Source organism: Sphaeramia orbicularis, chromosome 22 (assembly GCF_902148855.1).
Source record: "Sphaeramia orbicularis chromosome 22, fSphaOr1.1, whole genome shotgun sequence".
Classification (NCBI taxonomy): Eukaryota; Metazoa; Chordata; class Actinopteri; order Kurtiformes; family Apogonidae; genus Sphaeramia; species Sphaeramia orbicularis.
Genome location: NC_043978.1, coordinates 35,825,689 through 35,841,194, shown reverse-complemented (window position 1 = coordinate 35,841,194; position 15,506 = coordinate 35,825,689). Strand labels below are relative to the sequence as shown.

Here is a 15,506-nt window from a genome sequence, read left to right as displayed (position 1 = left end):
TATTTAGTCAGTTGTGTGCTGTTTTATGCTTCATTATCAGCCTGCATTCTTTTAGGGACGCACAGAAAGACGTCACATCATCTCTACTGTTCATTTAGCGAACTGCCTTGTTGAACCTTTTTATTCCCCCTAACGGAAACTACCTACTGGTATTGGTTTTTCACCGAAACAATGGGCCTTGGTTTAACATGATGAGAGCTGAATTCTGCTCTGAATTGTTCGCAACCTCCCCTCATTTGTGGTTTCCCTCAGTGGAGTCTGCTGAGAGGGCAAAGGAAAAGAGGGATTTGAGGAGGAGAGAGGCGAGTGCTCCATAGGCGCTGATCACAATAAAGACGAATTCAATAGAACAGAACTCACTGGCCGCATTTCCTCTGCTCTCCTTTGGAAATGTCAAACACCCACACAAGCCTCTCACTCCCTGTACAAACCCCCCGTACTAACACACACACACACACACCACTCTGTTAAGCAATGCTACGGGCTTCTGTGTAAATGATCTCAAAATGATCTTCCTACACACACTATCTCCTACTCTCAGGCTGCGTGAGAGCGTTCAAAGCGAGCTGAGCAATAATGGGATACAGGCTCTACATTTTATGGCTTGAAAATCACTATCATCGCTCTCATTCTCAACGTTTAGCCTGTCATCAGAGCTGTCTCACTCCACCAAAAGCCATTCAGAGCAGTTTGCCACCATTTTCCTTCCGTGTTATAGTCTAGGGATCATGGTGTCAAGTGCACGTTGGATTTCAAACTGGTGTTAAAATTACCTGAACTAGGTTATAATTTTAGTCACTTGATCTATGACGGTGCGTGCTGTCTTGAAAAGACCGAGTGGTGGTGTTGATCTGTTACCAGCAGCACATTTTTGACACACAGCAGCCAGGTTTTGTATAGCTGGTGCAAAAAGAACTTAAGTGGCGGAGGTAATTAAAAATAATGACTTGTGTGGGTTGTTCGTGTTTTTCATCCACTAAAAGCCACTGATACTGTGACAGAAGCCTTTATCAGTTGACAATCACATTATTCCACTCAGAAGTGGGCGATGTGGCTAAAAGATCAAAGCATGATGTTTAATTTTGAAACGGAAATGAATGAGAGTACAGACAAACTAGAAACAGCCAATGTAGTTCTGTATTTGCATCATTAAAATACAATATTACAGTGTAAATATCATCGTCTCCATAAGAGATAATTATTTTGGTACTGGGATTGGATTATTGAAATTAGTGAGCAATAAGTGAATAAAATGCCAATAAAAATTCTAGATGGACTGATTAATCTGTCAGCAAGTCAACTCTAGAAATTTTCAGGGAACATGTTAGATCAAAAGATGTAAAAATCACACCTAGATTTTTTTATGGTTAGTTTGAGGCTCATTTCCATGTTTATTAGACAATCACTTGAATTAAATGTTTAGTTTCTAACCAAGTGAAAGCATTTTTTGAAGGGGATAGAATGTCTGTGAATTTTCTACAAGTATAAAAGCAAATAATGACATGACCTACAGCTTGTCTGGTCATATTTACAGACCACATGGCTCCTAAACCACTCCCTCTATCACTTTAAACAGTGCCATCTGTCTCATGCATTTCCTACCTTGGTCATAGATTTCAACTTCTCACATGCCTCACTTCCTTTGGTTTTGTAACCACATAACTGCCCCTCCCACTGCGCTGATCAGGTTCAACCATTTACATGGGTGGCATAGGCATATGAACAATCAAGGAGACAAGTGAAGTCCCTTGTCCAATACCCAGCACTGTCTAGAATTGTGTTCTTCTTACTGCTCTGTTTCAATCAGCAAAGTCTTGATTTGTATATATAGTGAATTTGTGTACCGAATATATATTGTATTATTGTGCACTTTCATGAAAGGAACAAGTAAACTAAACTGAGCTGTATTTTAGCCATAGTATTAATGGCAAGTAAAATATCAGGCTTCACATCTGGAAGTACAAGGATAAATTAAGTTAGTTTGATGTTCACTTCAACATTTATTGATTAATTCCTGTGATTTTGTTATTCACTGATCCAGATTTATTTAGCCTAGGCATGATTACTGTGACTGACTGTATGAGAAACTGTAGAACTGAATGTCTATGTCAAACTGCTCCAAACTATCCTTATTATATCACCCTTTAAATTAATCCATCATCAGTCGACCTCTAATCTGTACAGTTCAGATGGGAAATGAGAGATCGTGAACTTGGAGATCGGCTGCTACTAATTTCATGTCAGATCACTGCGATAAATCAGCCTCCAGACAAGGGAAATCCAATTACCTGTGCAGCTTCCTTGGCCTAAAGAAATGATAGTTGAAGCATGAAAAAACAAAACAGACCTTTATCACCAAGGCCACACCACTGTAATGTAGTATTTCCTCTGTAGTCATTTAACAGTGGTGCAGCTCCACAGCAAGGAAATTAGCATCACTGCAAACATATGTAACCTATAAACATTGTAATTTAACTTTAATGTTCCCTATTACTAATTTAAGTGCAGCCCAGATGCTTTAGAAATAGTCATTATATAATAATTGAAAAAAGGTTAACATTATAACCTCAATTAAACATATCTAAGACCTAAACAGCAACAGATATGAAACAAAACTACAGTTATTGCCCGAAGCACCGCAGTTGTCTGAAAATTACAGACAAAAACTCTGTGTAGTATTATTGAGAGGCCACTGGGACTTGAATGAGCACGGAGGAGGTGTTGTAAGGGTAAACGGCCTTTTGCTTATGAAGCTTTTATTTGTCTCTCTTCTTTTTTTCCAAGATGTGGCTAATGGCAGCACAGGCTACCGGCCTCCACCCAGGACCAAGGAGGTGGTCATCAATGGACAGACAGTCAAACTGAAGTATTGCTTCACCTGCAAAATCTTCAGGCCACCACGTGCCTCCCACTGCAGCCTCTGTGACAACTGTGTGGGTGAGTGAGAGTACTTCTTTTTTTTTTCTTTTCTTTTCTGTCAGTGCATTTTATTGTATTCATTTGGATGCATTAACATAATGAACACAGTCAGAACCACTGACAGTCAGACCAGGCTCTGCTTCATCTGTGGGTTGATGTTAAACTCCGGAGTGGTTTGCATTGTCCCCAAAACTATCCACTCACACGCAAATCCACACATGCAAGTTTAAATTATGTTTAACTCTGCTCCATCTGTATTTGAGGCCACAAGCAAAACTAAATGTTTAGTTTGTGATGCGATCCTGCTGAGATTGTATTGTACATATGCTTGGAGGAAATTGGCATCAACAAAAATGAGCAGGAGGGAATAGTTACGCTGAAAACAACTGAGCTGCAGCTTAATAGTTGAATTTGCTGCTGCTCGAAGCTACATGCTGTGTCTCTGGAGACAAAGAATGGAGCACAACTAGATTGTACTTAAAGATGGAGACAGAAGACGGAAGACCTGTCTCAGGATCTCTGTTATCGGAGTTTTTGTACTAATCAATCATCACAGACATCTCCTTCTCTAAATGCCCATTTCCTTATCAGAATGGGTTACTGACTGAAAACCTGAGAGACAAAGACAAGGAAGTAGTAAACAGGAAAAAAGATGAGGAGGCAGTAATCAGATGAGGCAGATGCATACTGACAGGAAGGAAGGCAGACTGACAGTTTATAAAAATATAATGGGAGGGCAACCATTCTCACAAACAGGTTGTGCATGTTGACACACACTGTTTACATATTAGGTAGACTGTTAAATTGAGGTCATAGTTTTCCCTAGCTTTGTTTGGGGTTTAGGTGTTTTTATGGAATTTGGTTATAATGATGCACATTTGCATAATTTTGCGCATACTGTATATTATGCAGTATTTAGAAAAATGGCTCAAAGAATTGTGAAATAAATCTGCTTATTGTCAAGTCAAAATAATTCCAGTCTCACTGCCACGTAGAAGTGGTGGTGAGAGTCTGTTTAGGCTATTATGTTGTCTTATCTCTACAGAGTAGTAGAGAAATGTCAGCCTTAACTAACTGTAACCTGGAGGTATGAAACACAGACGGATACAGATTTAATTCATCCCCTAATGAGGTGTCCAGTAAATCACATCAGAGACAAATACACAACTTATCAGTAACAAACATGTCAAGCTATATTTGTGTTGCACATTTTACACCTACGCAAGTATTGATGCTTTGCCTTCATGACACAGCAATGTAAAATAAAGGATAAAGTACTTTTATTTTGACATACACCAGAAACAATTCACAAGCTTTGTCAGGTGTAATATATCTGTATCCTTTACTCTAAGGTTTAAAAAGGTGTTTAGATTGTAGTATGCAATTTATCCACAAGCAGATGGGAGCAAATTAAAAACTAGAAACAGACATGTGGTCCGACAGTCCATACTGCAGGTGGGTGGCAGTGAGGAACCCCAGTGATGAATGTCGGTTGTAACTGCCGTGTCTCCCATAAGAAATGTTTCGCCGTGATCTTGACGTCTCTGCCATCAATTGCAAAGTATCACTGCAGGAAGTTCTGGATGAAAGGTCCTTTTAGGTTTCTGCTCATAACTTAAGAGAAGAACTGAATGGAAAAACAATAAAGTTTAAGGCCAGATGTTGACAAAAACAGTCAAACATACATCTCAGATTGGCCGTCCAACACAATCTCATCAACAATATATTTTATGGAACGTCTTGAAGGAATTTGAGGGAATTTCTTGAAACTTTTTCTTGGACTCAAAGATGAACTAATTAGATTTGGCCAAAGGTCACAGTGACTTCTTTACATACATGTTGAGTTGCCATAATGACTCTTCTACCATTAAATCAATTTATTCGTCAATTTCTTATTTATGTCTTTTACATCTTATGTTTTTTCCAGCTAGTTGTATATTTATATCCCTGAAGTGGAGTTTCTGGGATTTAATGATTTTACCCTGAAGACCACCAGGTATTCTTCGTGTGAACGCGATAACTAGGACAAATTTGGTTGGATTTCTTATCCCTTGATAACCAACACAGTGGACCCATAGTGGAAGAACGCTATAGATTTCAGCTTCTCTATGAGTTTTATAAGTCATCCAAATGGGGGCGCTTTAGTTGAAAGTCAGTTTTTTTGGACATAAATCTAGCTGTAATAGGCCGATTGAGGTCAAATTTGGTTCATATTGATCGTCTTACAAATGTCCATTTTCTGGCTACCATTCACAGTTCATATGGTGTCATTTTCATTCACTAGGTGGAGTTTAGTGGGGAAGAATTGGTTCTCTGACCATTATTCTGCCACTATCAGGTCGATGTAGCTCAAACTGAGTTCGTATCGATTGTCTGACAATTATCTTTCTTCGTGCCACTACCTTGAGTTTACATGATGTCATATTTTGACACCAGGGTTGTGGTTTTTCCAAATGGTTGGGTGAGCAGAGGATTGGGGGGATTTCAGGGATATACCCTTGCTGTTGGCCCCCGACAGCGTAAGCCTCTTTCAGTTTTACATCACTTTCATCTTGTTACATTTTGGTGCATCTTTTATGTCATTTTTGTGCTGTTACACCTCTTAACTCTCCAGCATTTAATTTCTCCTACATTTAACATTAATTTCTTCCAGAGAGCATGCTTTGATTATTTAATTCAGAATCAATTTGCATATCAAACTATTGCTTTGTATTTTACTCTGACAATTTGCAGTCCATTAAAAACAGATCTGGGACCTGTTCTGGGTCCCAGAACACATTAGTCACCATAACTTAAGAATTCCTCTGCTAATTATGGCAAAATTTTACATGCACTTGTAAAAAATAACATGGATATCTTCTGTGACAAATGTATTGTAAAAACACTTTTCTGGACATTATTTGGCACCGTACATGACACATATTACTCACTGGTAGAACTTTCTTTTCACCTAAAAATACATTTCATACCTTTTATTTAAGTACTTTCAAATTTTTCACTTTCTATATTACATGAGATTGGATAGACATTAATTTTGGTGTAAACTCTAACTTAATCAGTGGATAGAGGGATACATATGTGAGGCAGTGGTTCTGGTTTGCAGATTCATGCTAGGTGTAATGAGAAGCTTTGGGAATAGTTTAATCTGATGGTCTTCTTCTGTAGTCAGCATCATATTGTTCAGGTTATACTTAAAAGCATTTACTTCAACCCTTAAGTTACAATTTAGAGACATTTAGAGACAATATAATTAGCGATATTGGAAAGTTCTGTCAGCTCAGACGTCTCCCACTGGGCTGAACAAGTTATAGAAGTGTCAGCAAATCACTGATGTACACAACCACAGTAACAAATACAGTTATTTTATTAAATTGTCTTAAACAATATATTATTGTCTGGTGTCACTTGCCAATGATTCATGCTTATTTGTAACACAACATAGGAAAATAATCTAAGCTGCCATTATTAATAGCGGGGGAGAACGTACTGCATCTGCCTGGAAATCATGCTTGAACACTTCCCAAATCTAGATAATGAGAGGTTTTCCTGTTCTTCTACTTCTGCTTACATTGCATGAATGCAGCAATAAACTGGAAACTGGGTATAACATTGTCAGTGCAGAATTGGTACGATGAGTGCACTCACTATCTCCCTGCTTGCGTGTCTCTACCTCTGGTGCTGTAAACCCCAGGGTGCTAACAAGCTCTTAAATAAGTTAGCAGCCACAATGGATAGGGCCTCCCTGGTGGACCCGGGTAGGAATAGAGTCACTTCCTTTCTTAAGAGGGCGATTCCACTGGGAGCGATGAAAGAAGCCTATAAAAGCACACAATTATGACACACATTCCGCTTTTCCCTTCCTCTACAGCCCTTCAGCTTTTAGAGAGTATATGCACAGTGTAAGGTAAGATGTTTATAGAGTACTGATGTACTGTGTATCTGTGGAGATGGGGATGGGATTTAGTGATAATTTTTTTGTTGTTTCTTTTTCTATTTGCTGATATTTAGTTTGTCTGTAATTTGCTCAATTAGAGTATTTTAGATAAAGCTGTAATGATTCTCTTTGGAGAATGATGTGGATAATGCTTCCAGGGGAAAGCAACATAGAAGACGTGAGCCATTAATAGATATGATGGTAAAAATCTGCAATTATACCTTTTTAAATTTCACCTGAAAAAATATAAAAGCAGCCATGTTTTTGTCACTGCCTTGCAGAATTTGAATGTCCCCAGAACAAGCATTTTATAGTGAAAATATATTCACAAATTTATCTCACTCAGGAGAAAGTCACAGTATCACAACGCCTACAGAAGTATATCAAACGTCTTTCCCAGCATTTTGTTCTTGTAATATTTATGACCCCTTGTTTAATGCCAGTGTGAAAATCATATTTGAGGAGTTGCAGCTTTTCCCCTTTTGTCCCATCTGAATAGAGTCCACATTTCCTACATGCACTTTAACTGGTCATTGATTAATGAAGTCAAACGCAGGTCATTTCACCTTTCTAAACAAATAATGGGTCTGATTCATTAGGTAACTGGCTCCTACGCCTTGTAGTCAGCAGTCAGAAGACAGCACCGTGGAGCCAAGCCCAATTAAATAACCAAACTAACCAAAACCCCACTTCTGTACCACTCAAATAAGTCCACTACATGTTTGCATACATTTCAAGGGGGTATACTTCTCTCATTTAGCTGTTTATTTTAATACATTGCAGCAGGTATTTTGTTGGATTCCTGAGATTTATTCAGCACCATGGAATTTCAGTCACACATTACACTCATCCTTGCTGCATAATAGACTTTTCTTTATTTCTACAAAGTTGCACTGTCTTCTCCAAAAGTGACTGACAGGCTGGTGTCGTTGTTCACACAGTGGAAAACCGTGGCCATCTGTGATTTATGTGTGAGTCTTGGCAACACTCTCTTCTGTAACACCTCTGTTTTGTCTTCATTTACAATTCCTCAAATGCTTTTAAAGTGAGTTTTTTTTCCCGGGCGCTTTATCTGTTGATCCAGTAAAGTGGTGCTTTCATCCTTTCAGCCTCAAGTGACCCACAGTGACAGTGGGAGTTTTTCAGCAGACACAGACGTGTTGGTTAGTCAGTTACTTTACTTGCAGGCTGAAAAATTCTACTGGGGCTTTTCACTTTTTCCTAAATTCCCTACAATCCTGTATTTGCATTAAGTGTCTCTGCACACTAGTTACCTGGTTATTTTATATGCATCAATGTAAAGAAGTCACTGTGCTTTGTTGTACTGCAGTGTTTCTGAAGCTTTTATACATTTTTTAAAGATAAAGACAGAAAAGAAGTTTTGCTGTTGCAACACTGTGGTAGCTTTGGCATTCTTGTGTCCAAAACAATAATTTCACTTGTACTCCATCTGTCTCTCTTTATCGATGCAGAGCGTTTTGACCACCACTGTCCGTGGGTGGGGAACTGCGTGGGAAGGAGGAACTACCGTTTCTTCTACATGTTCATCCTGTCACTCTCCTTCCTCACTATCTTCATCTTCGCCTTTGTCATCACACACATCATTTTACGTAAGTAGTTGACGGGAGGGAGGAAATACATGCTCATGCCTGATACACAAAGACACACACTTGCAGTCCTCCTGGCTGTGTTCTTGGTGTGTTTCAAGCCAGCAGGTTGTAAGTGGGTGTTGTGAAAAACTGCAGCGTTCTGGCTTGTTACCATCTTTCCAGCTGGGAGCAGGCAGTGGACTGTTGGGCACCCCATCAGTGTGAGTGCGTTTGTGTGTGCATTAATGAGAGCCAGTGGGTGAATGTTGCACTGGAAAAACAAATATGGGCCAAAAATTCATGCCAGAAAATGCAGTCCTGATTAATACCACTCAAAACTCCGCTTTAATTTTAGCCATGTTGATTAGCTGCTGATTAGACTAACTGATCCTGCAGCAGTCTGAAATGTTTGATTTACACAGAGGCTCAGAAGCTGGACACACTCTTAACAACTGTCAGACGAATTAATAATGTGATTCTGACGTGACAACTGATCAGGATGAGTCAGGCTCAGTCTGTGTTTACAGTCAGCAGATAAAATCACATAGGGTGTGGTGTGCAAAGAGCCTCAAGTCTAGCTTCAAGGCTTCAGAACCAGTCATAACCAGTCATTTTCATGAAGATATTTTTAATATTTGAGACTGAAACCTGCGTCTTAATGATCTCACTGCAACATGAAAAGCTATTAACACACACAAGAAGCAACATGGTGAGCAAATAGTTAATGATGAGCTGGACAACAGTAATAGAAAGGAAAAAAAACTGGTAATGTAATGGACAGAGGGGAAAAGCTGGGCTACAGTCAATGTAATGACGCTTAAGGTTTTTTATATTAACATTAATTTTGAGCGTTTAAATATTGAACTTCCACACCATTGCATGACTTATAAGCATGAAAATGGCATTAGATAAATGCCGCTGAACTGGGTGTCGCTGGTGGCCAATAGTTAACACTGGGTGTGAATTTGGAAATTCTGAATTTGAAGGAAAATGATACATGGCTCTAAAATGAAAATTACTCCCCCTGTGATTTTTTTCTAAAAGTATTTTGTAGTTTTAATTGTGTTGTATAATATAATAATCAAGCCAATTTCAGTCAATTAGTCGTGATGCAATTACCATTATATGTGCCAGCCAGACAAAAATAATCATGATAATATTAATAATTTTTCAAAATCAATCAAACCGAGGAGTGTGTGAACCATGAGTACAGTTTTTTTTTAGCACTGGCAAAAACTGCACTATAAAAATTTTGTTGTGCATCTAATATAAACCTCCGCCCACCCCAAATAAAAATTAGCTAATTCGATGAACCAATTTGATTTATTGACAAATTCATTATTCTTGTACATCCTTTGTGTTATTTGTTTGACATTGTTTTTAATTACGTGAAATTCGTCAGTTTTGGACATAAAGGCCTATATGTTATCTAGTTTCAATGTTAGATTTTTTGGGGCATGTGGCAGGATATCGGCTGTTTCCTCCTCCACACTATTGTTACCATATCGGCTTATAAAAAAAAAAAAAAAAAAAAAGATCACTATGATTCCATCTTTAGTCTTAATGAATTGCATATGGATACAAGAATTCTTGGTTTGTTTGCAGATTTTGTGAAGCAAAACAAACAGAAATATCTGGCTACAATATCCCGTCTTCCCCGACTGTTTGTGGAGTGTGTTGTGTAATGGACTGACTCAGTTGTTAGGCTTATGCTCCTCTGTGGCTGTCAGAATAAAGTCTGCCCCACTTATACTTCAAATATTTTGTCTCCTACTTATGAGCGCTTGAACTATTGATATGGTAGTTTTCATGTTGTAAGTATGACATGGTGCTAAAACCTGCTGCCTCATATTCACGTAAATGTTCAAATCTCACTTCTTCAGTCATTTTTAGAATATCTCTGCACTCTATGAACCCATCTGTTGCAATTTGCACAGCTGCAGTTAAAAGCAAAATCACTGATCAGTCTGTCTGATTAGAGTCAGCCAACAGACCTTTTTGCTCTTTTTTTGGCTCTGTGCTATCCTCATCACAGATGGAAGTTAAATTGGATGTCAATTTAAGCTGGCATACTCTGTCTCTCTCACTTCAACTTGTCGACACTTAAACATTAACCGAGACAGGAGTGTGCTGCAGGTAATGGCTCCAGTGTGTGTAGTAACCAGTATCAGATACAAGCGTTTACAGTCAAAGGGGGCTGTTTAATGTTGATGTGCAATACCGTGTGAGATAGTATGTGAATAAAGTCAAGCAGTTGTCTAATGGAAACTCTGTCCTTGGTTTTTCACAGGCTCCCATCAAACTGGATTCCTCAACGCACTTAAAGATAGCCCTGCCAGATATCCTTTCAATTAAAACCTCTCCTGTCTTTCCTTGTGTTGAAGCTGTGATTGTCATTTTCGTGTGTTGTTACTCTGTTCTGTGTAAAGCACATCCATCTGTTGCTGCTGTCATTGTCTACAGTTACAGTGGTTGCATGACTGGTGTATGTCTGATTAGTCCTGTTTCATTGTCAGTCAGCTCCTGCTCAGTCTCTGCAGACCCATTTGTTCTTCAATTTTCAGCTGGATTTAGCCCACTCCTCCCCTGATGGGGAATACTACACCAGCCAGATTTTACATGAAGGTAGATGTGTTTGTATGATAGATGCTAAATGTGTTTCAGACCATCTTAAAATGGTCATATTTTGCTAAAGCCAGTTTTATTAGTCTTTAGTACATTTATTTATGTATTTCGGGGCCCTAACAGTTCATAAAGTTTGAATTTGAACCCTCCAGGTACTGCAAAGTTATCTTTATATTAATTTTGGCAAAAATTGAGTGGATTTCTACAACCTGTTTTACTTCCTACTTGATTTGTTATGCTTTATAACTAGTTACGTCATGACATTTGCACATATAAGGTCAAGACTTCCGACGAACATTTCTCCGAGGACAACATGATTGTTTGTCAGCAGCAGCGGTTGTAGTCCATATTGAAAATATGTCCAAAGTTTGAGCCGATTACCTAAAATGTTCAGTTGTTGGTTGTATTAACGAACACAAGCAGCTGAATGGGACAGAAAGCACGATCAGCAGCCTGGAGGGGATGGGGCATGAAGTGGCTCATTTGGATTTAAAGGGCCAGCGCTCAAATCGACCTTTCTGGTGTCATTACTCAGAAATAGAGTTGAAGATGGGCCTGTGGAGTTGAATTAATGAAGAATTTAGACACAAGCATAGCATTTACAGTTTATGTAGACCACAGGGAAATGTTTTGAAGTGCATAATTCCATTTAAAAAAGCAAAATATCACTCCTTTAAGCTGCGGATGTTACAAATACCCTTAATTCAGACTTTTGTCTCAACAGAACATAACTTAAAACCCACTGGACTGCCATAAATCCATGCATGATCAAGTGTTTTACTCTGTAATTTCAATAAAGGCTTGTTGAATTTACAGGCAATTTGCAGCCTATGTTTGGAACTTTTGGATGTTTTATCACTCACTTTGTAGTAGATAAGAACAAGGATTGGATAATTACCAGAACTGATACGCTTTTTTTTTTATATTCAACTTGAAATGATACGTCCTATTTTTCAGTCACAGTTCAAGTTGAGGAAACAGGGCTATAACACTGCCTCCCTCTCTGCCCTTCTCTCTATGGCTGAGTGAGATAACTGTTTCTCTGGCTGAGAAATATGTGCCAAGTCAAGCTAATAAGTCTGCATCATACAGGACTTTATTAAAGGGGATTGGAGTCGATAGTATTGTAGCAGTTCTTTGTACTAGGTGAATGATGACATGATTTGTCCCTCCTAAATTGGGAAAGATTAAGAAAGAAGGAGAGTGATGGTGTTCAGATCATCTGTCTACCACTCTGGGAGTACAGCTGTGTTGTCTTTTATGATGAATATTTATTTTATCCACTTATCAGTTATTAATATTACATTTATGGCACCCTAATTTTCTCTCTGTTGTTGAATAAGATGTTCTTGGTGTGTATTCATCATTCATATATAGGTTTGAAGTAGTTAGTTGTAAAAGCACAATGAGGCATCTTCAGTGTCTGTTCTCTTAGTGCTTTATCTAGAGCAGAGAAAATGAGCAGTGCTCCAATGTCCCTGCCAAATGAACTGGTAACTAGGAACTATTGGCAAGAGGAGAGCAACCTCAGGCTGTAGGTCAATATGCTAGAACCAGCAAGCTGTCCATACTGCCTTAGTATGGCTCCATCCAGTGTGTGTGAGTGTGTGTGTGTTTTTTTCTGTTTCACCACTTGTAAGCATAGATTAAATTAACATTCACTTATTCCTTGACTTCATTGTGTCACTGTGCTGGAGGTGGTGGTGTGTTTCTTCTCTGTGTGGTCTATAGTTGGCCTCTCAGGCTTCCATACCTACCTGATCAGCTCCAACCAGACCACCAACGAAGACGTGAGTATTAATCACTGTCACAAAACTGACATTTATAGATCCTCAGGACACTTCTTTCTCAACAGAAATGAAAAATGCAGCCTTTTTGTTTGTTTGTAACTAATTAATTACAAATAAAATGTCACTTTTATTTCAGATTCTAATGATGTTTGAACAAATAATGGTCTTGTAGTGTACAGTTTTAGAAAAGAAAACTGACTCACTGATGGAAAATTCTGGGCCAATACCGATATTCACAATGACAATTTTGCTGATGGCTGATGCCGATTTATACGCTAATATCTGTGTTTTATTTCGTTTTTGCTATTTATTCCCGTCTGTACCAAGGAAATCTTCATCCCATTATCTTTGAGAGAGCACAAAAAATTTATACATCACAACAGATAAATATATATTACCATCAGTGAAATTTGTATGCTGGCACCAATATATGTCAATGTATCAGTGAATGAGTGGGAAAAAAAAAAAAAACGTAACATCATGTTTTGTCAGAGTTCATCTAGACAGAAACAAAACATTAAAATTGTGAATCATACATGACCTTTAAAACAAAAAACAAAACAGATTTCAGTATTTTGGTTGTATCGCTCGGCCTTACTCACAACTTTAAGTCATTTGCTACAAATACGTATTTATTTTGAAATGCATTTTTAACTTTAGTTTTTCAATTCCCAGTAGTGTTTTAAATATATTTTTTCTGGCCATAGTAGCCTTTCTGTGTGACAGATGCAGGATAGTAGAGGAAACAGAAACAAGCTTTCTCAGGACGTTCAGTGACTGTTGACACTAAATTCCTATTAGCTGAGCCAGATGGATGGGAGTCAGGTTTCCCTGTGGCCGGTTAGCTCAGTTGGTTAGAGCGTGGTGCTAATAACGCCAAGGTCGCGGGTTCGATCCCCGTACGGGCCAAACTGTTTTAAGACTCAATATTCAGACATAATCTTTTTTTTTTTTTTTTTTTTTGCCCTTAACACTTGAGGTATTTAATCCAGTGCATCTTTGACTGATCATTATGTGTGGCCTCCTTCAGATTAAAGGTTCGTGGTCTTCTAAAAGAGGGAAAGACAACTACAACCCCTACAGCTACGGGAATATATTCACCAACTGCTGTGCAGCATTGTGTGGACCCCTTCCTCCAAGGTATGAAGTCTGTGTGAGATCATACTTTCCAAGATGTGCAGATGATTACATAGAAACCCTGGTGTTCACTGCGACAGACCATTTTGTAATTTCTCACCTTCAGTGTAATAGGTCGCACCTGTTTTATTTTTATCCCCCTTTATTGTACTTTTCCGTTCTGTCCAAGAGCTAAAATAGTCCTGTTAGTCAAGACTCCTTTTGATGTGTGGAGCTGCTTTGAAATTAGTCTGCCTGCAGCTTTTTCTCTATACATAGCAACTATGATACTGCAAGAGCATAAAGGATTTCAAACCCATTTTAACCAAATCCAAGATCAAAGTTGGCTAGATATATTAGATTTCACACTTTTGCTGTTCATGTGATTTAACCGAAATACAAGCTGACTTTCACAGTGGCATTTTCACTATCCATGTGACTGTAAATGTCAGTAAACATTGCACATTCCCCTCCAGTGTGTTTTACTTCGTCAATTGGCAAAGCAATTCTCATATTTACAGTGATGAAACTGCAGTTTTTCCATTCCTCTTAACTAGAACTTCATCTTTCTCTCATATGTAATGGTGTCAGTTTGGTTAGAAATGCTCAAATATACAAACTACAGAGATACCCTCTATCTTTTCTTATCTTTACCAGCCACTACACCCGCTGTGAAGATCAACACTCACACTGACGTCAAGATGTCACACTCTCCCCTCATTCTTTGGAACTTGCAGCCTTTTGATTTTCACTCTTTTAGAAATCACAGACCTACAGAAAATTTCCACTTTTGCATGTACATATAGTGTTTTCTGAAGTTCCTAAATGCACCTACAGATGCACACTAAGTAGACGGAGACCAGTGGCTTTTAACAGCAGTTTGTCAGCGTATTTGGCTGCACTGTGCCTCAGACATCACCCACCATAACTCACCCACAATGATTCCAGTGGGTGGCGAAGGAGAGTCCACAGTGCACAGGTGGCCGCCATCTGGGCTGCGTGTGTTTATGTGCATTTGTGGCCAGCCGCAGGCATTGCACAGCTGGGTGCACGAGTGACGAAGGAATGTTTCACCTCAGCCTTGGACTATGTAGCCAACGCGGCCTCTCTCACATTGAAACACATGGACAACCACATCTTCCATTTTATTCTCTGTTGAGGTCTTTTTGAATCATCAGCCTGCCTGTTTTTCGCAGTCGGTTCCTCCTAACTGCATTTTAGACATTCAGGTATTCATTACCAGCAACACAGCAGCTGCGATAGGTCCCCGGAGTTCACCTTTCTAACCGATTCCAGTTCAGTCCCCCTGGAACTCACCATTTCCGTTAAATGATTACCCTGTTTAACACCTCTGCTGTGTGTAGAGTTCAGACTGCTGTGTCAGATAAACCTTTATCTGGCCTATGAACAGCCATTATTACATTTGGCCCATGACCACACACACATGTGCATATGCGTATCAGTAGCTTAGCAGGTTTGTACAGGGCTAGTTCTGTGTATTAGATGCTGCATCACTGATGTTGAGACACAAAT

At 38.9% G+C, this 15,506-nt stretch overlaps 1 protein-coding gene and 1 non-coding gene across 5 annotated transcripts in view; both read left to right on the top strand.

The window, feature by feature from the left end:
* LOC115413355 (probable palmitoyltransferase ZDHHC14) overlaps window positions 1-15,506 on the top strand; it is a 54,913-nt gene that overhangs the window by 31,536 nt on the left and 7,871 nt on the right. For all 4 annotated transcript variants that reach the window (XM_030126144.1, XM_030126143.1, XM_030126145.1 and 1 more), the window contains exons 4-8: window positions 2,785-2,937; window positions 8,326-8,463; window positions 10,733-10,781; window positions 12,755-12,857; window positions 13,888-13,997. In XM_030126144.1, coding sequence (XP_029982004.1) covers window positions 2,785-2,937; window positions 8,326-8,463; window positions 10,733-10,781; window positions 12,755-12,857; window positions 13,888-13,997 — 553 coding nt within the window. The remainder of the gene's footprint in view (window positions 1-2,784; window positions 2,938-8,325; window positions 8,464-10,732; window positions 10,782-12,754; window positions 12,858-13,887; window positions 13,998-15,506) is intronic.
* Window positions 13,693-13,766, top strand: trnai-aau (transfer RNA isoleucine (anticodon AAU)). Its single transcript has one exon. It is a non-coding gene; the product is annotated as a tRNA-Ile (tRNA).